The sequence below is a fragment of the Manis javanica genome, chromosome 10, assembly GCF_040802235.1.
Source record: "Manis javanica isolate MJ-LG chromosome 10, MJ_LKY, whole genome shotgun sequence".
NCBI lineage: Eukaryota > Metazoa > Chordata > Mammalia > Pholidota > Manidae > Manis > Manis javanica.
Window position 1 is genome coordinate 94,892,361 of NC_133165.1, and position 24,542 is coordinate 94,916,902.

Here is a 24,542-nt window from a genome sequence, read left to right on the forward strand (position 1 = left end):
CATCTTACTGTGCTGACAGACAGTGACTGCAATGGGGTTGGGGGTGGGGAGACTTGATAATAAGGGTAAATGTTGAAACCACAATGTTGTTCATGTGAATCCTTCATAACAGTTTATCAATGATATCTTAATTTTTTTAAAAAATTTTTTAAAAAGCCAAAAGGATATTAAATCTTAACTAATAAAAGGCACTTTGCAGGTAGACAATATAATAATACATGTGTATTTTTTAAATAACCATCTTTCATAAACCTTCATTGAAATATTTCCTGCTGATCTTACTTTGTTGAATTTTCTTAACTTTACTTAATTCACAATTTGTACAAATTGCAAATATACATTAAAGCAAGTAGCTAAATGCTTCAATATATGTACCCATGTTTCCTTAGCTTATTTTTCCCAGATAAAATTTTGCCATAGAAATGAGGTATTTGTATCTCAAAAAACAGAAACATTACCAAATAAATTATTTTTGTTGGTTAACATTTGGGAATCATGTGGAGAAATGTCCAAAGTTATTTTCTGTAAATCTGAGGACAGTACAAGAACCAACAGGGGGCTGCAGGGAGGATGTTTTCATTCCAGTGAAAGAAAACGCTTAACATACGCCAATCCATAAACGGAACTGGATCACTTTAAAAGTTCACTGGGTTCTGGAGCACTGAGAGCCCTGAAGCAGAGCGTGACAATCCCTGTATCATGGATGTACCACACAGGAATTCTGTGTTGGATAGTATATCAGTTCCCTAGAGCTGCCATAACAAAATACCACAAACTGTGTGGCTTAAAACAACAGAAACTTATTGTTTCAGAGTTCTGGAGGCTAGAAGCCCAAAGTCAAGGCCATGCTCCTGCTGAAACCTTCAGGGAAGAATTTTTCTTTGCCTCGTCCTAGTGTCTAGTGGTGTGCAGCAATCCTTAGTGCTCTTTGGCAGCTATGGCACCTCAGTCTCTGCTTCTGTCATCACAGGACAGTTTCCCCAGCCTACCTTCCCTTCCCCTCACCTCTCACTGGTGACACTGGTGTGTTTCTGTCTCTGTTTTCTTCCTATAAGGACACCAGTCATATAGGATTAAGGGCCCATCATATTTCAATATGACCTCATCCTAAGTAATTATATCTGCAAGGTCCCTATTTCCAGATAAGGTCATATTCTAAGGTATTGGGAGCTAGAACCTCAACATATCTTTCTGGGGAACACAATTCAACTCTTACCAGAGAAAACTGATAAGGTTTCTGTAAGAAACCTGTAAGAGAACAGATAAGGTGTCAGGTACTTATAAGACAGAAAAGGCAAAAAAATTTCTGTTTCTTATACATAAACAGAAAATTCTAACTCATTCATTTAGTCTGTTTATTCATGACATTCATTCAACAAATATTTTCTAGGCACTGTCTTCGCAGTAGAGACACAATGAAGGAAGTTCATGCTTTCATAAGCCTACATTCAAATAGAATAAAAACAGCCATCATTTATGAGTATCTACTATATGGCAGACACTATACTGTTATAAAATACACATGTTCTCATAATGACTATTAGGTAACAACACTATCCCCTTCACTACATGAGAAAACTAAGGAATAAAAAAATAGCTTTTTGTTGAAGTTCATCATCTCCCTGGTAAACTGATCCCTTTTTGGTCATAAAAATGTCATTTTAATTTTAGTGATACTCTCTTTATCTTGAGTCCATTTTATCTGATAATAACATAGTCACTCCAGACTTCTTAAGCTTACTGTTTTCATGTGTTTGGTACAAATAACATGCCTAGATGTTACTCTCAAGACACAGAGCAATTACATCTCCAGTGCCCAAACAATGCTTAGTGTACAATGCACACAGATTCGTCATAGAGGCCTCTCAACTTCTGCAAATTAATCCACCAATTCTAGAAGCTTAAATTACATTTTCCTTTTCAACTTCCACTTCTGAGATTTTTATTTAAATGTACCAAATATACCTAGGAATTAAACAGTAAGCATAGTGGAGGCTCCAAACCAAGGTAAGTGGTGATGTTCCCAACAATTTCAAGAAGATACTGAATGACTAATTTCCAACACTGCTGCCAAGGAATCCAGGAATTGAGTGATAAGTCATTCTAGGTAGATTGAAAGATGACTCCTTACTCTATTAACTTATGCTTCCAATATTAATAATACATTATTATTTGTATCGAGTAGTACATAGGCAGAAATACACAGCTGGTGCTATTCAGAAATTAAATGAATACTAGAAAATATCACTACTAATACCTACTAATTTGAAATTTATACTAAGTTTGACCGATGCTGAAGTTCAGCTTTACTCTCCTTACCAGGCAAATGAAAACTTAATAGTGTGAAAAATATGCCAAGAAACTGTAGTTAGTACTTCAATACTATCCTCTGCTTTAGAACCTCCATTTACCTTACACTGCACACATAAATTACGTACAAATATTGTTTTTACAGTGTTTTTTAAGAAGCTCCTTAAAAATAGCCATCAGTCTTTTTTAGCCCAGTTAGTTATAATACTTAAAGGAAAACTAGTAAACCTTTCTTTAAAAAATATTCTTTAGTATTTTTAAATATTTGTATCAACTCAAACTGGTCTTCCTATTATTCTAAATTGTAAAATATTAGTTGAATCAGAACAGGTAATTTAATACAAATTTATACAAAATAACAGTTTCATAACTAAACATTACATGGTTAACATTCTAGAATATATGAAAGAAGATTAAATCACAATACCAGGACATAACAGCAAAATAATCATTAAGAATATAGAGAGAATTTACCGAAACTACTAACTTCACTAAATATCTCACTGCCTTTACACTAATGCAAATATATTTTCTTACCTGAAGCTTCATTTCTTCTAAGTCTTTAGTTTTCTCTACTAATTCCCCTCTTAGCTCTTCAAGCAGCAGCTGAAATTTTTCCTGGTGAATTTGCTTTTCATTTAGCAGGTGCTTGAGTTCGTTTTGTGACCTTATGTACTCATCTTGCAACCTGATTTTTTAAAAAAGGAATCAATTTTAAATGAATCCTGTGCTTTCTAATTGCATTACTTTATGTAAAGTCAACCAACACTACAAAACAAAACCAGTATCGTATATTCATTACATTCACAAGTATCTTTTCTTTACAGTTTCAATTTAAGTATTAGCACTGTAACTTCTGAATGCAATTTTACATTGATGGAAAAAAAATACATTTAACCACTTAGATACATTTAGTTTTATATGTCGTGCTATTTTTAAGAGAAGACTTGTAAATTCATAATCCCCTTGATATCCTTAGTTATGAATAATGTTAAAGCAAAAATTTTACTGTATTAAGGAAGTTTTAAATGCATAACTGCAAAATAACAAAATTATATATGTTGTTCCAGAGCAAACATTCAGACGTTTTTTTCTAAATCAAGCCCCTCATCTCTAAATGTAAGTAATTTACCTTGTGTGTTCAGCTTTCAGAATCTGATAATTACTTTTATGATGTTCACACCGTAACCTTTCATCAAGTAACAATTTTTGGAACTCAGACTGAGAACTTGTCAGCCCACTGTCTCCACCAGGAGGAAAACTGGTGGGAAAAGTGTCCATATTGATAAGTGAGCTGACAAACATATAAAAATAAGTTCTGGCTTTCCTATTTTCTTAGTTTTCTTCCCAAGAGAGAAGTCCTCTTAGTTATCTTCCTTCTTGATAAGACAGAATCTCAGGAGGCCAAATTATACCTGCATAGAGAAACACACTTAGTTAGCGATCAGTGAACTTCTGCAGTGATACATATTTTTACCACTTCTTACTCTCCTTATCATTTCTATAACAAAACCCAATTTTCATATTTTCAATTGTTCATTTAAAAATAAAAAAATAAAGTTGAATCATATCTTAACAAATATTTTTAATTCTACACAAATTTCTATGACAGTAAAGGTCACATCTTCAAGTATTAATCTAAGTAGAAGTATGACTTTTCCCATTTTGGTACTCCAGGATTCATAAACCATCCATGTTTCCTAAAACTACTGGGGTAAACTTCAAGGATGGATCCTGGCACAAAATCCATACTCCAAAATCAGGGAAAAAGCCATCTGAAACTTAGTAATGAGGTACAGCAGGGACATGGGACAAGCATCATGATTAATTTTTCCTGCCTACGGTGAAAAAAATGCTGATATACAAATAGTAAACTAAGAGCAGAAGACACTCCATCTTAAGGCTAAGATTCCATTTTAAAAACCAGGGAGTTAGGAGGTAAGATTCCTAACACATTTTATGGTAACCAGCCAATAACCTACCCTCTCAGGGCAAGCAGTCCTAAATGATATGTCCCCACTGCTTAAGGGTAACCATTATCTTGGAGAAGAACAGGAGTAATAAATTGCTTGTGTTAAGCTTATCGTATAGAATATCTAGAGGACTGATTGTGGATGGTGACATAATGTCTCTCACCAGAGACAAACATCATGAGACAACATGTCAAGCCTATGACTCCCACCCCCATCACCTGCCCTATTTTTCCAATTCTTGTAATCCTTAAAAGACACAAATTCTAAGCTCTAACCCACCTCCTCTCTGAGGTTGCCCATACTCCCCTTTCTTTGAGTGTGTACTTTGCTTCAAATAAAGACCTCTTCACTGTGTTTTGTCTCAACTGCATTTTGTCTCCGCGCTCTTCCAAACCTCTTGGGAGGTTAATAAGAGTCCCCTTTTCCCAGTGGTAAGCATCTTTGTTACTTCACTATTTCATTCAATTTTCTAGACTTAAGCACAAGTCTTCACTCTCTCTGTCCTATGTCAGACAAATAGGAAAGTGCTACAAATATCTCTGATTTGGACTTGCAAGTTCCCATTGCCTGGGTGACCCAGACAGCATTGCAGCTGTATGATCATGTTCTTCAGTAACTTGCCCAAAAATCTCCTTTCTCTGCTTTGGGAAGTTCTCAGAATAAGTACTTACTCCCTCCAGTGCTCTGCAGCTTCCCCAGGTAGGTGCTTAGCTCCCATGCTGTGTAGATTCAAGCAGACACTGGACACCAGGTGACCCTGGATTCAGGAGCTGGCAAGGGATTTGCTGTAGGCTGAGCAGGAGTTTAATAAGCTTCCTTTTTCTTCCTCTTTTCTTTCCTTGCTCTCTGCTCTCTGCTCTTTGCAATGCAGCTGCCATTCACTGCTACTCTCCCTTTAATGAATTATTTCCTTACTTACACTTGTCTGACCTGTTGGAGAAGTCTTTCTCAATCAGAGTCAAGAATCCTCCCCTGTCCAGGTTGAGGTTTTGCCTAGTGTGCAATGAGAGACCTCCACAGATGCAGCTACCTGACAACAGTGAAGCGACTGCTGGGGGGAACCACAGTTCACAAAGATGACTTTGAGGAAGTAACTTTTTGACTAATGCTACGAAAGCATTATTTGATATAAGGTGAACTACACTCAGGCTGCAGATTCAGATAAGAAATCAGTCAACACGTAAATATTGATCACCTATGTGTTATATGCTATGCTAAGAGCAAAAAATTAAATTACCTCAATTATCCCCAGAAGAACTTATCCAGGATTATGGAAGTAATTAAATGTTTGTTGGGTCTAGAAGTAAAAAATGATGACAGTGTTCTTATTGTAAATAATTAAAACAACAATTTTAGTCAAAATAATTCTGTCCCCTGAAACTTCACTAATCTCTCTCAAGACTATTATATTTTTTCCCTATACCATCTCCCTTAGTCATAGGTTATCATGAATTAACTTTTCTTACTACAAGAAAAGGTCTTTAGCTTACACAAACTAACCATTAAATTATTCAGTCTTGCACCATTTCTGATAATGTGATGTCTGCATATTACATAAGAGAACTTTCAGACTAAAATTGGGGTTGCTTTGTTTGCCTGTCAAATTACATTTTAAAAGAGTGGGAAAAGTCCTTCAAGGACAATTTACTCCTTAATCTTATGTTTAATGTGCACCAAGGTTCAACCTTTACAAATGCAGAGTGCACTGTTTGTAGCAGTTGCCACAACGTTATCCTGTCAAGAGCATACACTTTTCATGGAATTAATAAATTGGATCACAAAACTGGCATGTAAGTTTGATTCTGGCTCTTTGGTCCGAATTACTTTTTAAGAGATAGAAACATACAATAAACCTCTCTCATACTTTCTATTAATACCAAAAAATATAATAAACTTTTTATTTAATTAGCAAAAAGATTAACTACATTAGAAAAATCAAGAGCTACCCTTTTTTCCCACTACTAGTGAAAGATTTCCAAGCTGAAATAAATTATTTTTTTATTCCAGTTGAAAGTTAATATTCTCATATTTAATTTAAATGGGAGTTATTTTAAATGGGAATAAATTCCCATGGAAATAGAATTCAGTAAGACCTGAACATTTTTGGAAAATAAAAGTTAAAAGTGATTTATCTTCTTCCCTTCTGGCACTGAAATCTCCTAGAAATGCCTTTCAGGACTTCCCTATTTTCACCATATCCCTTTCTCAGTCACCACCACCATTATTACCTCACCTTCAAATTCTAGTCCCTTTCCAAACATACGTGCACTGACCTCTTGTATTTCCCAAACCAGGAAGATCTCTCCTGTTCCAAAATAATATCTGCAATTTCATCACCTTTTTATATGTTAATTTTAGTAACTTAAACTAAAATACACTGTCACATATCCCCAATAGGCAGCACACCCAAATGCACAATATATTTTTCCCTCAACAAAAACAAAAAAATTACATTGTTAATTTGCAAATATACACAAAAAAATCAATATTAACCTTTCTGGAAAGTTACCTGTTATCAAAATGATAAATTTTCTATCCCTGGCCCAATTCTAGGAATTTATTCTATGAAAATGGCTGAATGAGTACCAAAAAAATAGAAAAGAATTTTTCTTCACATTTTTTAAATTAAAAAATAAAAAATGAGAAATTAAACTTCCTCAAATTAAAAAACATCCATACTATGCATTAGAAAAGACAGAGATGTCTACATTGCCCCCAAAGAATGATGAAGAGTATCAATGACAAATACACACACATATATACTTACATATATTTACATATACATATATACACCAAGCTGGTAATAGTGGTAACTTCTGGGAAAATAATAATGTAAGGAGTTTCTCACAGGACAACTTCCACCTTATACTTTCAATGATTTTTTCTTTTTAATAATTACAAAAAACTTTTCAGACAATGAACAATTCTGTTTTCTACAACTGCTCCATATTCTAATTATTCTAAACCAAATTTATCATCCCTGCTTTCAATCTGCCTTCAACCTTCTGAATTTTCAGCTCCTGGTAATGATGCCATATTATGTTACCATTCATTCACACTTAAAATCTGAAAGCTCCCTGGTAAAGAAAAATTCTGACATGTCCTAAAATTAAGTGACATAAGGTTAGTACCATAAGGGCTGGAGAATGGAGGAGAGAGACAAGGAAAGGAAATTAGTCAAGAGCCACAGGCCACAGCTAACCAGAAACGCCATGTTCCTGGATGAAGTCATTTCAACAATTACCTACACAACCCTCTTGTTCAGGAACCGGACCTGAGCACCATCAACAACCAATCCACAAGGTCTTCTCTATGGACTAGCCAGGTATCCCTGGACTTTTCCCACTTTGCATTAGCCCACCTTCCTTATCAATAGTCAATGTAAACTTAAAGAACTTTCTATCCTTCAGAACCCTTATAAATATCCCTGAGTCTGGCAGACAAGTTGTTCCTGTAAACTGGCCTTGCTGGTGGTGAAGCAAAAACTTCCTGTCCCAGGACTCCGTCCTTCTCCTGACTAGCACCTATAAAGGCTCAATAAACTCTTTACTTCAGTGATCTCTCAGTCTTGAGGACTTCTGATTTGTCACTTCCCTGCTCTCTCTCTCAATTTCCATTATATAAACACAAATACTCTTACTTTAAAATGCATTCCATTCTCCATTCCTACTAAATCACAAAAAGTCAGGTTCTTATTTCTCATAACTAGACTATTAGAGATTCTGCTTATCCCTGCTTCAAATATTTTCTCCTTAGTTTATCTGACAAAGCACTACCAGATTAATATAAATTAATATTAAAAACCTTCTGACTTCTCACTCAAAAGCTCCTATTGTGAAGCAAAGTCAAAACACTTCGGCATTTCTAGGCCCTACACTATCAGCCCCAATCTACCTTGTTTAGTCTCATTTTCTAACATCTGCCAAGAATATCCTACTCCAGCTCTCCCCTGAACTAATATGCACATCACGCCTTTGTTCATGCAGCTTTTGTCTTGGTATGTGAATCCTACACTAATGAAAAATGGACTATAATCGCTAACTATTCTCTACTTCTGTGATGACTGAATATGAATAGGCTTAGTTAGATTAAATATTGAAAAGAACTTCTTGACTCAAATTTAGTCAAGACTATTGGGCTGCATTTGCCAATAGTCTTTTTTAGATTATTCTCTAGGAATACTTAACAGTCAGAAAACTGCCTGCCTATTTGTGTAAGTCTTACCAAGGCCACAATTAATTTTCTATCTGCTTTTAAATACTCTGTACATACAACATATTCAGTTCTCCAGTTCTGTAGTAATCAATTTATCAATGTTAATCCTGGAAAATAAAGTTATGGTGTTCTCCAAATAACTACCTAGTATCATAAATAGTAAGGCCTTATAAAACACTATTATCCGAACTTCAAAACTGATTCAACCATTCTACTCAGGGTTACAAAGAAAAAGTTTCTATTTTTTAATACTATATAAAGAGGCTTTTAGCTAAAAACAGAAAACCCCAACTCAATAACCTTAAATACTATGGAAAATGTTCTCTGTCTTATACCAAGAAATCTGAAAACAGTGTTCTATTTTCAGTAACAGAGGACTAGGTAGTTATATCAAGACTCCTGCTAAGGACAAGAAGAACCAGATATGTGTTTTAAAAAATCCACTGGAAAACTAACAAGAAATAAATATTTACTGAGATGGGGACAGGGGAAGGTATGGACGCAGAAAGATGAGACTGTCATTTGGGACCACATTTCCCCTAGAGATATCTGCCAGTTCCAGAGAGGTGGCTGGGAGATTGAATACCTCTGACAGTCTCAAATTCAGAGAGACAAACTAGACCAGCATGGAGCAAAGAAGTCCTGGTGAACAGCCTTCTTTCTATATAGAGATTTTAAAGGGTGCTTCTTAGGAATAAGGATGATTCAGAAGAAGATATAAGACTAGGCCTCAAATTGCTCTAAAAAGCCATTTTACAAGTAAATATATGACACAGAAACACCAAGTCCATAGGAAGATAAGGCAACATAAATTAAAGCCACAAGAAATAACAAAATAGACACAGAGTCTCATTATTAGACTTACCAGTGCTTCTGAAAGATATTTCTTTATATTATTATTGTGTACAAGGCAATAGAAAACAAAGTTGATAATTTTGTGAGAATTGAGAACCATAAAAAGAAACCAAGAGTGGTGTGGGGGATCATGGGGAAGACAGTGTAGCACAGAGAAGACAAGTCGTGACTCTGGCATCTTACAACAATGATGGACAGTGACTGCAACTGGGTATGGCAGGGGGGGATTTGATAATATGGGTGAATATAGTGACCACATTGTTTTTCATGTGACACCTTCATAAGAGTGTATATCAATGATACCTTAGGTATAAAAATAAATAAATAAATATTAATTTAAAAAAGAAACCAACAGAAACTCTAAAACTGAAAAATCTGATAACCAAAAATAAAAGCTCAGTGAGTGAGTGTAACAGCCAGATAAGACATAGTTTAAGAAGGAATTAAAAGATAGGTCAAAAGAATATATTCAAGATAAAGCAGAAACAGAAACAAGGAGGGAAAATACAGGAAAGGAAAGAAATACAGAGAATAAAGTCAACACGTCATTTTAACAGACATGCAGTTGGAGTCCCAGAAGGATAAGCAAGAGAAAAAGCAATACCTGCCAAAAAAGAAAGGTGGACAACTTCCCCAAAGTGATGAAAGATATCAAATCTCAGATTCAAAATGTCCTAGAACACAAATAAAAACAAATCCATACCCATACACACAATAGTAAGATAGCTAAAAGCCAAAAAAAACAAAGGGAAAATCTTAAAATCAGCCAGAAAAAGAGACAAACTACCTTCAAAAAGACAGAACTGACTTCAACAATGAAAGCTGGACAAAATGTAATCTACCTTTATAGTGCTGAGAGAAAATAACTGCTATAATTACAAGTAACGCTTTAAAATATAGCAAAAAATACCTTTCAAGGATGGTAAAATAAAGACGTTTTCAGAGAAACAGAAGAAATTCATTCCAGAAGATGCGCACTAAAGAAAACTATAAAGGAGTTCTTCATACACAAGGAAAATGATTTGACCTTTTTTTTTGACATTATCCATGAATAATTATTTAAATGTTCCAGGGATCCTAAACCCCACTTAAAAATTAAAATTGCAAAGCACCACATTCAATAAAAGCACATAAAACCCTCATAATTAATAGGAATATTCACCATACAACTCTTACTCTGTGAAAATTTATTTTACCCTTTATTACAAAGGCACCGAAGTCATCTGAGACCTCAGATAGTAACCCCACTGCATGTTAACATCACACTGCTGATGTACAACTTAATACAGTTATTAAAGCTGATACTACAGTTTTCCATCAATTCATAAGAAGTTATAGATTCTTTCTATAAGTAATAATTAAAATAAATATGGACCCTCAATGTGGAAAATAATCAAATATAAATGCTGTTAAATTGGTGAGTAAGGAAGATGAAACTCATGCCTAAAAGTGGTCTGAGGATGTAACAGATTTCAGTTATTTTACCTTCCTGCTTTCCACACTAGAGTACCAAGATTTACTGATTATAATTTGATCCAATTCTGATCTCCTGGGGGTATATTAACCGCTCTGATCAAATTTTGAGTATTTAAGAATCATCTTTGTTACAGTGTATCATTTAGCTATAGAACTAAAAGTAGTGTATAGAGTCAGAATGGGATCAACTAATTTGAGACTAAGTAAAGGCAAGCCCAAGTGTGCTACAAAAAATACAGAAAGGAGAAGCTGGAAGGAGCATCTCAAAGCATACTTCTGTATAAATATTTCCTTCTCCTTGTTGTGGTAAGATGTGTATATACCACACAGAGACAAGAAGTGGAAAGCAAATGATTTATCTCAGGTATGACTTCTCTTTATAAAAACAAAAAGATGTACCATTTAAAAAAAATATTGGACCTTGAGTTCAATACAGGCGTAACAAAAGGGACCTTAAAAATTTCTGTTAAGGGTAGTTACTTTATTTGATAGAAGTAAGACTTTAATAGTGAACGTCTAGTATCCACCACAGGCACACCAGACCCAAAAAAAAAAAAAAAAAGAAAAGTAAGTAAGTAAGAAGTTAAGTAAGATAGATGATTGACAGATAGATAGATAGATAAATAGATAAATAGATAGATAGAAAGATAGACAGACAGACAGACTGACAAAAGATAAATAAATGGAGCTACATCTAACACGCTAAGAAAAATACTCTCAAAAGCTCCGTACAAAAGCAGTGGTGAGCTCATTCACAGACCGCTCCTCTCATTCCCTCAGTTTCTAGTCTTTAAAACAACACCCTTTCTGGCATATCAAAGTGTGTTTATACAGAGGATCGAAGCCTAATTTGGCTACCCAGAAAACGAATTAAGATACGATATGAAGAAGAACTTCCAACATCAACATTCTCTGGAAGAGTCATTCCAGAAGATGATCATCAAAAAACTTCAACAAAGATCCTGGTGCTGTTGCAGTTGTAGCTGCATTCATCCCACCGGTTCCTGGACCTACCATTGGAATGAAGAAGAAGATATCTAAGCTGGCCTATGCATACAGTAAAACAACAAATTTGACTGGATCTATACTGTCAGAACTCAACCAAGAATTAGGAGAAGTGCAGGTTGCAGCGCTCCAAAATCTTGCAACTATAGACTATCTACTGTTAAAAGAACATATGGGATGTGAACAGTTCCCAGGAATGTGTTGTTTTAATTTGTCTGATTTTTCTCAAAATATTCAAATTCAGTTAGACAATATCCATCATATCATTGATAAGTTTTCACAAATGCCTAGGGTGCCTAACTAGTTTTCTTTGTTTCACTGGAGATGGCTGGTAATTGTAGTTCTGCTTTGGTTATGTAGCTGTATTCCTATTATGTTAATGTGTGCATGCAATTTAATTAGTAATTTAAAACCTATACACGCTTATGTTACACTACGAGAAGATATGTCAAAGAAATAATCAATCTTCCCATGTTTTCTTCCATCTGCTACTTTTATAGCTTCTCTTCTTCCTTCATAATTACAACCCCTAAGTAGAATTCGTGCCTCATATCGAAATTACCAAGTATCATAATTCTTCCAACTGGTAAAGATACATCAAGATGAATGCTGGGCATAGAAGCCACAGGGCATAAATCTACAAAAAAGTAAAAAGCTAACCTTTTCAAACAATATTGCTTCTCTCTCACTTGCCAACTTTTCTTTTCCCTGTATGGCCCCGGAAGATGACTAGTTAGCCAGAGATGGGTAAGATTCCTCAAGGGAGGAACAACCTAAGACAAGCACAGTCACAGGGGAGCCATCAGGTGAGAAATTGGGGATCAACAGAGGTGAGGCTCAGAACCTCACCCCCCGTTTTGAGAGAAATTTTCTGCATCCGTGGATGTATTATTGCCCTTGCCTAACTTGGATTAACACATAGTCTACAGGCACACACCTGATCATCTACATTTCCCCTCTTACAGCACTAAACTATGTTTTCTACCTTTATCTTGCATCTACCTACCACTTCAGCATTTTATTAAAAATAATAATAATAATATTAATAAAGGGAGAAATGTGGGATTCACATATAAATCAAGTATAAAAATCAAAAGAATATTCATATTTGACCTGAATGTTTATTGATCATAATGAGTGATCAAAACAGAAAGTTTCTGTGATGACTGCCGTTGTACTGTTCACCATGTAAGAACTTATTCACTATGCAAGAATTTGGTCACCATGTAAGAACTTGTTTGTTATGCTTCAGAAGATTGGAGACTGACGAGAATTAGGCTGGGGGTGGCTTAATGATTGTGCATTGAGCATTGACTCCCCTATACAGAATTTTATTGTTGTTAACAACCATTCAATCAATAAATATGAGAGATGCCCTCTCAAAAAAAAAAAATACACCCTTTCTGAGTCAGAGGCTTGGATTTGGTTTAAACAGGGGGGTGGGGCGCCACGGGGTCCTCACCAGGGCTCTGGCTAGGCAGCCAACCCCCTGGCCCGCCTCCTCCTTGGGGGGCCCTGCTCTCCCTGTACGAGCAGTACCCCCTTTCTTCTTTTTTGGCCAGCACCTCCAGCCCCATCATCCTGAGATACTGCAGCCGTTTACTCTCGGGACACAAAATGAGCTTTACCACTTTCCAGAAATAAAGGAACACAAGTGAAAATTGTAAAAATGTGCATAATTAATTCTAACTGAATATTGACTGTATAAAATAATATTCTGTGGAATTTTAACATATATAGACATAAAATACATGATATAAATAGTATGTAAGTTAGTAGAGGTAAAATTACAAGTGTGATAGATTATAAGTGCACTGTATGGGAAAAGATAGAAGTATCAATATCACACTTTGATAAATCAAGAATATATATTGTAATCTCTGGGATAGAGGTTGGCAAAACTACAGGCCATGAGCCAAATGCAGCCTAGAGCTATTTCTTCAGATGGCCCCAATCTAAGAATGTTATCTCCTTTTTCAAAGTTTAAAAAAAAAATCAGTAAACATAGATGTAAAACTCTTCAACAAAAATATTAGCAAATCTAATTCAATAATGTATACAAAGAATTATGCATTCTTTTTAGGATTTATTCCACACATGTAATGCTGGTTCAACACTCAAAAAAATCAAATGATGCAACCCATTTCAACAACAGGCTAAGCAGAAAAATCACATGATCATATCCATAAATGGGGAAAGGCATTTGATAAAATCCTATACCCATTCATGATAAAAGCTCTCAAAAAATTAGACACAGAAAGGAATTTCCTCAATGTGATATGGAACATTTACCAAGAAATGTAGAGATATTATACCTAAAGTTGAGAAAATAGAAGCTTTCCAAATGAGATCAAGATAAGGCAACGATGTCCCCTCTTAACACTCCTTTTTGACAAACTAGAAGTCTTAGCTAAAGCAATAAGAAAAGGAAATGGAAGGCATACACATAGCGAAGTTAGAAATAAAACTGTCTTTGTTTTCAGACAACACGACTGTGTATATAGAAACCTCCCCCACCCCCCCAAAAAAAAACTCTTGGAACTAATGAGTGACTATAGCAAGGTTCAGGATACAAGGTTAATATACAAAAGCCAATCACTTTCCTATATTTCAGTAAATAACAAATAGAATTTGAAATTTAAAACACAATATTATTTACATTAGCACCCCCAAAAATGAGATGTGTATAAACCTAACAAAATATGCACAAGATTTATATGAGGAAAATGACAAAACTCTGATGAAAGAAATCTAAGAAAAACTTAATAAATGAGAAGATATTTTATGTCTACAGACAAGGAAGAGTCAATACTGCCAAGATGTCAGTTCTTACCAACTTTATCTACAGATTCAGTATGATCCCTTCAAGTTATTTTGTGGATAATGATGAATTGATTCTAAAGTTTATATAGAGAGGCAAAAATTCCAGAATAGCTGAAACAAAATTAAAGAACAAAGAAGACTGATACTACCTGACTTCAAAAGTTATTATAAAAGCAACTGTAATCAAGACAGCATGGCATTGGCAAAAAAAAAAAACAGATAATAGAACAGAATAGAGAGTCCAGAAATATACTAAACAAATATAGTCAAGTGATCTTTGACAAAGGAGCATGTGCAATAAACAAAATAAAAAGTAGATCTAGGCAGAGACCTTATAGCCTTCACAAAAAATAGCTCAAATAGATTATATACTTAAATGTAAAATGCAAAATTATCAAATTCCTAGAAGATAATATAGGAGAAATTCTAGATGATCTTGAGTGTGGCAATGACTATCTAGATACAACACCAAAGGCAGGATCCATGAAAGAAGGAACTGGTAAGTTAGACTTCATTAAAATTAAAAACTTTCACTCTGTGAAAGACACTGTCAAGATAATGAGAAGAGAAGCCACAGACTGTGAGAAAATATTTGAAAAAGTCATATATGCTAAAGACAGTTATCCAAATTATAAAGGAACTCAAACTCCCAGGTCTTCTGGGAAGACAGTGGCAGAGCGCTCTCTTGAGTCTGAACCCACCTCCTCCCACCTTCACACAGAATCTATGCCTACACGCAGAGCAATTCATCTTGAGGACAAACCAAGCACTGAGTGAACACCTGCGCAAGGGAGACAAAGATCACACACAAAACAGGAGAGATGGAGGCACTCCACCCCTAGGGCAGCAAATGGCAGAGGGGAGGGACACTGCTGAGGGGCCTGGTCACAGATTCCCTGTTCAGGGGCACAGAAAAAAAACAAAAGGATTTTAAAGTGCATCCAGACTATAAGTGAAAAAATCCTACTTACAGACCTAAAGCACCTGCCTAGTGAGCCCCCAGGAAAGCCCTGCCTGAGCCTGGGACAGCTCCATGGCATAGAGCCAATCACGACCCACCCAAGAGCACACCTGAACTGCTGCCACATCGTGGGCATGAAGCTGGCGGAGACAGAGGACGGTCTTTCCTGAAAGCCATACCTAGGCCTGAGGCTGCACCATAGGAGTGGAGCCAGTTGCTGCATACCTCTGGAGACTGCCTATGCCTACTCCCTCCCCACCACCATGGACTCCATTGGTATCCACTCAGGAACCCCTTCAAGTGCACCGCCTCCAACAATGCCCAAGAACTTGACACCAGGAGATCCCTACTCACTCATGTTCACTAGGCCCCCAGCCAGCCAGACAAAATCACCAGATACATGCCGTCTACTCAGGGTACACACCATACAGAAGGCCAATCCTTCAAGACTGGGAGACAGAGCCCTTTCTAATTCATAGAATCAAACACAAAAAGTCAAACAAAATGAGAAGACAGAGGAATATGCTCAAAACACAAGAACATGACAAAACTTCAGAAAAAGAACTAAATGAAACATAATTAGGCAATCTACCAAATAAGAGCCTGAATTAATTAATATAAAGATGCTCACCAGACCTGAGAATACAATAGAGGAACTTAGATCCTCTACGAAGAGATAGAAAATATAAAACAGAACGAAACAGAGATAAAGAACAAAATGAGTGAAATGAAAAATACACTAGAGGAAATCAACAGCAGACTAGAGGATGCAGAAGAACCAGTCAGTGACCTAGAAGACAGAGCAATGGAAAGTACACAACTCAACAGCAGAAAGAAAAAAAAACTTTAATTAGGATAGGTTAAGAAAGCTCTGGAACAATATCAAACATTCAAACACTCTTAGAGTCACAGGACAGGAGGGAGAAAGAAGTAGAAAACTATTTGGAGAAATAATAGGTAAAAATTTCCCTAACCTGGGGAACAGACACCCAAGGCCAGGAGGTTACAAGACCCAAACAAGATGAACTCATGGAGGTCCACAGCAACAGGCACTGTAGTTAAAATATCAAAAATTGAAAGCAAAATGAGAATCTTAAAAGCAGAGTGAAAAAAGCAATAAGTTATCTACAAAGGGAAACCCCATAAGGCTATAAGCTGACTTTTCAGCAGAAACTCTACAGGACAGAAGGGAATGGCATGATATACTTAAAGTGCTGAAAGAATAAAACCTCCAACCAAGAATACTCTACCCAGCAAGGATATCATTCAGAATGGAAGGGGAGATAAAATACTTCACAGATCAACAAGTTATAAGAGTTCACCTCCACTAAACCATCTTTACAAGAAATGTTTAAGGTTCTTTAAGAGCTAAAGAAAAGACCCTAACTAGAAGCAAGAAAAATATGAAAGCAACAATTTCACTGGCAAAAACAAACATATACCAGAGTTGGTAGATCAATCACTTAAAAATGGTATGAAGGTCAAAAAACAAAAATAGTATACTCAATCACATCTAAAAATTAAAGGAATCACTAAATACAAAGGCATAAGACATCATACACATAAAATGTGGGGGAAGGGGAATAAAAAAACGTAGTGTTCTTGGAATGCATTTGAACTTAAGTGACCATTAACTTATCATAGATTGCTATATATGTAGGATGCCAGATAATAACCCCATGGTAGCCACAAGTTAAAACCTATAATGGGTATACAAAAAACAAAGAGAAGGGAATCCAAACATAACACTAAAGAAAGTCATAATGACAAAGGGAGAGCAAAAGAGGAGGACATGACAGAGAAGAACAATAAAAACAACCAGGAAACATTAAACAAAATGGCAATAACTACATACCTATCGACAAGTACTTTAAACGTAAAATGGACGAAATGCTCCACTCAAAAGCCATAGGGTGACTGACTGAATCGAAAAAAACACAAGACCCATCTATTTGCTGCATACAAGAGACTCAGTTTTAGACCTAAAGACATACATAGAGTGAAACTGAAGGAATGGAAAAAGATATCTCATGCAAATAGGAATGAATAAAATGCTAAAGTAGCAATACTTTCATCAGACAAAACAGACTTTAAAACAAAGACTGTAAAAAGAAACAAAGCAGGACATTGTATAATGACTAAGGGCACAATCCAACAAAAAGATGTAACAACTGTAAATATCTATGCTCCCAAGAGAAGCACCTAAATATATAAAGCAAATAGTGACAAAAAGGGGGAGATTTCAATAATACAGTAATAGCAGGGGGTTTGAACATGCCACTTTCATCAGCGGATAAATCATCCAAACAAAAAATCAATAAGGAAACAGTGGATTTGAATGAAACGGAAGACCAAATAGAATTAAGATATAAACAGAAGATTACAACCAAGAACAGAAGAATACACATTCTTTTCAAGTGCACATGGAACATTCTCCAGAAGAGATGATGTATTAGGCCACAAAGCACTCTCAACAAATTTAAAAAGATTCAAATCATAGAAGCATCTTTTCTGACCACAAAGGTATGAAATTGGAAATCAATTACAAAAAAAAAAATGGAAAGAACACAAACACAGGGAGGTTAAACAGCATGCTACTAGGCAATCAATGGATCATCAAAGAAATCAAGAAAATACTTACAGAATAGTAAAAATAGGAATACAATGGTTCAAATGATTTCACTTATTTGTGGAGTATAAAAACAAAGCAAAACAGAAGGAACAAAATAGCTGCAGACTCAGACACAGAGAAGGGACTAGTGGTTACCAAAGGGGAAGGGTTAGAGAGGGCAATCACAATATAGTCTGGTCATAGGGGCAGTGGTACAGTACGGTGAATACTGTTAGTGATTCTGTAATATCTTACTATGTTGAAAGATAGTGACTTCACTAAAGGGGGTGAGGATTTAATAACACGGGTAACTTTTGAACCACTGTATTGTATATCTGAAAGCAACATAAGACTGTATATCAATGATACTTAAATTTAAAAAAAGAAAAAAGTAACACAATGGTTCAAAATCTTTAGGATGCAGGAAAAGCAGTCCTAAGAGGGAAGTTTAAAGAAAAGCAGGCATAACCTCAAGAAGCTAGTAACATCTCAAATAATCAATCTAACCCAACACCTAAAGGAACTAGGAAAAGAACAAAGCTCAATATTAGTAAGAAAGGAAGTAGCAAAGATTAGAGCAAAAATAAATGAAAACAGAAACTAAAAAAAAAAAAAATGAAACTAAGAGCTGGGTTTTTAAAAAGATAAAATTGATAAACCCTTAGCTAGATTCATCAAGAAAAAAGGAGGGGATTAAAATAAATAAAATCAGAAATGAAGGAGAAATTACAATTGACACAGAAACACAATTGCAAGAGATTTCTATGAAAAATTATACACCGACAAATTAGACAACTTAGAAGAAATGGATAAATTAGGAGATACACTCTTTCAAGACTGAAACAGGAAGAAATCTGATTTGAACAGACTTAATTACTAGCAATGAAATTGTATCAGTAATCAAACAGCTCCCAACAAACAAAAGCCAAATACCAGATGGCTTCACAGGTTATCCTACCAAGCATGTAAAGAACAGTTAATACCTCTTCTACTCACACTATTCCAAAAAACTGAAGAGAAAAGAAAACTTCCAATTTCATTCAATTAGGCCAGCATCATTCTGGTACCAAATCCAGACTTGGACATTACAAAAAAATAGAAAGAAAGAAAATTACAGACCACTATCCCTGATGAACATAGACACAAAAATCTTCAACAAAATATTAGCAAACTGAATTCAAAAATACATTAAAAAGATCATTTGCCATTATCAGGTAGGATTTATCCCAGGGATGCAAGGATGGTTCCTATCTGCAAACCAATCATTGTGATACACCACATTGAAAAAAGAATAATGAACAATCATCTCAATAGATGCTGAAAAAGCATTTGACAAAAATCCATTCATTATAGTAACTCTCAACAAAATGGGTATAGAGGGCACATATCTCAACATTATAAAGGCCATATGTGACAAACCCACAGCTAATATCACACTCAATGGCAAAAAGCTGATTTTCCTTTAAGATCAGGAACAAGACAAGGATGTCCAATCTTACTCATCACTTTTATTCAACATAGTTCTGGAAGTCCTAGTTACAGCAATCAGAGAAGAAAGATAAATAAAAGGCATCCAAATTGGTAAGGAAGAAGTAAAATTGTCATTATTTGCAAATGACATGGTACTAAATAAAGAAGACTCTAAAGATTCCACCAGAAAAGCACTAGAATAAATTCAGTAAGGTCGCAGGATACAAACTCAATATACAGAAATCTGTTGTATTTCTATATACAAATACTAAACTAGGAGAAAGAGAAATTAAGAAAATAATCCCATTTACAATTACATCAAAAAGAACAAAATACCTAGGAATAAATCTAGCCAAGGAGGTGAGAGACTTGTACTCTGTAAATTATACTGATTAAAGAAATTGAAGACAACACAAATAAATGAAAATGTTTAAGCATAAGAAGAATTAATGTTGTTAAAATGGTCATACTTCCCAAAGAAATCTTCAGATTCAATGCAACCTTTATCAAAACCATCAGCATTTTTCACTGAACTAGAGCAAATAATCCTAAAATTTGCATGGAACCACAAGAAACCCTGAATAGCTCCAAGCAATCTTAAGAAGGAAAAACAAAGCTGGGGATATCACACTTACTAACTTCAAATTGTACTACAAAGCTACAATAATCAAAATAGTGTGGTACTGGCACAAGAAGAGATACATAGACTAACGGAACAGAATACAGAGCCCAGATATAAACTGACACCTATACAGTCAATTAATATATGACAAAGGAGGCAAGATATACAATGAGGAAAAGACAGTCCTTTCAGTAAATGGTGTTAGGAAAAGTTGGACAGCTACATGCAAGAGAATGAACCCGGATTACTAACTCTATACACAAAAGTAAACTCAAAATGGATCACAGACCTAAATATAAGACCTGAAAATATAAAACTCCTAGAAGAAAACATAGGCAGTAACTCTTGAACATCAGCATTAGTAACTTTTTTCTAGATAGGTCTCCCCAGGTCAGGGAATCAAAAGCAAAAACAAATAAATGGAACTAAATGAAACTAAGAGGATATATTTGCAAATGATGTATCTGATAAAGAATATATCCAAAATATATATAAAGAACCAATATTCCAAAATATATAAAGAACTCATACAACTCAATACCAAAAATAAATAAATAATAATAATCTAATTAAAAATGGAGTACCTGAACAGACATTTTTCCAAAGAAGACACATGGCCATCTGTGTCCTGAAAAGATGCTCTACATCACTAATCAACAGGTAAATGCAAATGAAAACCACAAAGAGGTATTACCTCACAACAGCCAGAATAGCCCGTATCAACAAGACATGAAAAAACAAGTGTTAGTGAGGATGTAGAGAAAAGAAATACCATTGCTAGTGCAACTGCAAATTAGTGCAACCACTAGAAAGCAGTATGGACGTTTCTCAAAAAACTAAAAATAGAAATACCATACAACCCAGCAATTCCACTTCTGAGAATATACCCAAAGAAAACAAAATAATTAATTGGAAAAGATATATGCACCCCTATTTTTACTGCAACATTATTTACAATAGCCAAGATATAGAAGTAACTGAAGTGTCCATCAATATTAGAATGGATAAAGGAGATGTGATACATTTATACAATGGAATATTACTCAGCCATAAAAAAGAACGAACTCTTACCATTTACAACATGGATGGACCTAGAGGATAGTTAAGTAAAGTAAGTCAGAGAAAGAGGAATACCATAAGGTTTCACTTTTATGCGGAACTGACTGATAAAACTGACTAACAAACAAAACAAAAATAGATTAATAAACACAGAAAACAGACTATTGGTTATTAAAGGGGGTGGGAAATGGATGAAATAGGTGAGGGTGTTAAACAGGTACAGATCTCAAATTATAAAATAATTTTGTCACAGGAATGAAGTACAGCAAAAGAAATACAGCTCATAATACAGCAATATATTTTTAAGGTGACAGATGGCAACTACATTTATCATGGTGAGCATTTAATAATGTATATAACAGATGAATCACTAAGTTGTTCATCTGAAACCAATATAACATTGCATATAAACTATATTTCAATTAAAAATGATTTTTTAAAAAAGGAAACAAACAACTGGATTGACAAATAGGCCTAAAATTTTAACAGACACCTCACCAAGAAGATACACAATTACATAGCAAGTAAGTATATTAAAAATGTTCAACATCATATGTCATTAGGGAACTACAAATTAAATAACAATGAGATATCACTGCACACTTATTAGAATGGCTCAAGTCCAAATACTTGTCAACATCAAATGTTGATGAGGATGTAAAGCAACAGGAACTCTAATTCATTACTTTTACGATACAATCCAGCAACTGCACTCTTTGGTATTCATCCAAATGACTTGAAAACTTATATGCACACAAAATCCTGCACACAGATATTTATAGCAGCTTTATTCCTAACTGCCAAACCTTGGAAGCAACCAAGATGTAATTCAGAAGGTTAAAGGATTTACTGTGGTACCTCTAAACAATGGAATATTATTCAGTACTAACAAGAAATAAGCTATCAAGCCATGAAAAGACATGAAGGAAGCTTCAACCCATATTAAGTGAAAGAAGCCAATCTAGGAAGGATACACACTATCGGATAGCAACTATATGATGTCCTGTAAATGACAAAACCATGGAGACATTAAAAAGATCAGGGTTGCTAGTTGTTAGGAGAGAGGAATGATGAAGAGGCAGAGGATTTTTTTAGAGCAGTGCAACTATTATTCTGTATGATACTGTGATTACAGAATACATGCCAATATACATTTGTTAAAACCTACAGAACATAATGTAATGTAATTATACCACTATGTAAACTACAGACTATAGATGATAATGCTATGTCAATGTAGGTTCACTGATGGCAACATCAGTGATGTTAATAATGGGGGTGAGTTGTGGATGTATAGGGGCAGGCAGAGGGTATTTTGGAACCCTCTGTATTTTCTGCTGTTTTTATGTAAATCTAAAAGAGCCCTAAAATAGTAAAGATAGGAGGAAAGGAAGAAAAGTAAACAATGGAAACTATACATGGCCTGAAGAACCTAAAATATTTACTGACTTTTCATGTTTGCCAAACCTTTCTCTAGGATAACCATTAAAGAATGCTAAAAGGGTGGAAAAACTTTAAATTACTCAAATACTCTAAAATAAGATTTCTCAATCTGCACAACTGACATTTTAGACCAAGTAAATCTTTGCTGTGGGGATTATCCTATACATTATAGTATATTTAGCAACATTCGTACTCTTTACCCATTACATGCCAGTAGTACCACTCCCTCCAGTTGTGAAAAGTCTCCACATTTTGCCAAATATACCCTGGGGGTGGGGGGCAAAAATCACCCCCGTCCCTCCTTTGAGGACTGTCCCTCTATTGAGAACTCTATCTAAAGAAGGCAAGTAGAGAGATAAGACAGAACATAAAACAGGTAGGAATACAGAAATAGTAATACAGTAGGTTTAGACAATGCATCAGTACTTACACTACAATATGTAGATTAATGCTTCATATGAAAGAGAGATTTAAAGGAAAAAAACAAACTATATGCCCCTCCTATATTTTTAAAACATAAGGGCACAGAAAGGCTAAAAGAAAAAGAGAAAAGATAATGCAAGCATTAATAAAAAAAGACAGGATTATATTAATCTCAGATAAAGTCAATTTTAAGGTAAAAAATAATACAGATTAAGAAAGATACTCGTAATGATAAAAGGCTAAATAACCCAGAAATACGTGACAATTTTAATTCATAGTCACTAAATATGTAAGCCAGAAGTAGTCAGAACTACAAGCAAAACTGACAAATTCAAAATCATGGAGGAAATATTTACTAGAAGCAGAAAAAACCACTAAGAATATAAACAATTTAATCAAAACAACTAACCAACCTGACCTGACATATATAGAAAACTGTACCAAATACCGATAGATTACACATTTCTTATAAGCATATCATTTATAAATACTGACCACAAGCTGTCTGTTAAAAAAAAAACCTCAAAAATTTTAAAAACACAATTATACAGAGTATGTTTTCTGACCACATTACAGTTTGAACCCAGTACAAAAAGACAAATGGAAAAACTACATATGCTTAGAAAGAATACATTTCTAAATAACTTAAGAATTAGAAGTCACAACAGATATTAGAAAATATCTACAACTAAATGAAAACTGGTATCACATCTTAGAACTTTAGAACTTTTGGGATGAAGACTTCTGCTTCCAGGAAGATGGAGCTGATGTATATTTAGCTTACAACCCCAGTGATAGTCATTATAGATACACATAACAACTCTGAAAAATGGAGACTGGAAGGCAGAACAACTAAGGACCTCAGGATATAAGAACCAACACTATAGTGGGTTTCCTGGGGGTTTTTTTTTCCCTTCATAAATGCCCAATTTGGAGCTGAAGAAGCTGGCAAAGGTTTCAAACAAAACAAAAAAAAAACAGCCTGAACAAAAAGCCTGCTCTCTAATAGACAAAGTAACAAGAAAGGGGAAGCCTAGCATGACAAAAACTTTGTAGACAATAGCATGATACTCCAAATACTAGTACGACTACTACAGAAAAAAACTGTGGCTGCACCTTCACCCTTACAAGCAAAGGCCAAGTGGAGAGACCAGGTTATAACAAGGAACCTCAATACTCTGCCTGGATGGTATACAAGAAGGCCAAGTAGGAAGCTGGGACTTTGATCCCTGCTGAGCAGTAAAAAAGAAAAAGCACCACACTTCTGCAATGGAGACGTGCAATGGTCAGTGGAGA

The 24,542-nt window shown here is 35.0% G+C and overlaps 1 protein-coding gene across 4 annotated transcripts in view; it reads right to left on the reverse strand.

Annotated features, from left to right (window-relative positions):
- Positions 1 to 24,542, reverse strand: part of CEP83 (centrosomal protein 83) — a 176,987-nt gene that overhangs the window by 97,630 nt on the left and 54,815 nt on the right. For 3 of the 4 annotated variants that reach the window (XR_012121525.1, XM_073213624.1, XM_073213626.1), the window contains exons 2-3: positions 3,443 to 3,725; positions 2,848 to 2,998 (exon numbers count right to left, since the gene is read on the reverse strand). Coding sequence is in view for 3 of the 4 variants with exons in the window: in XM_073213624.1 (XP_073069725.1) it covers positions 2,848 to 2,998; positions 3,443 to 3,615 (324 nt within the window). In the remaining variant the exon portion in view is untranslated. Of the gene's footprint in view, positions 1 to 2,847; positions 2,999 to 3,442; positions 3,726 to 5,520; positions 5,581 to 24,542 lie in introns of all 4 variants that reach the window. The other variant, XM_073213625.1, reaches the window with a different exon arrangement.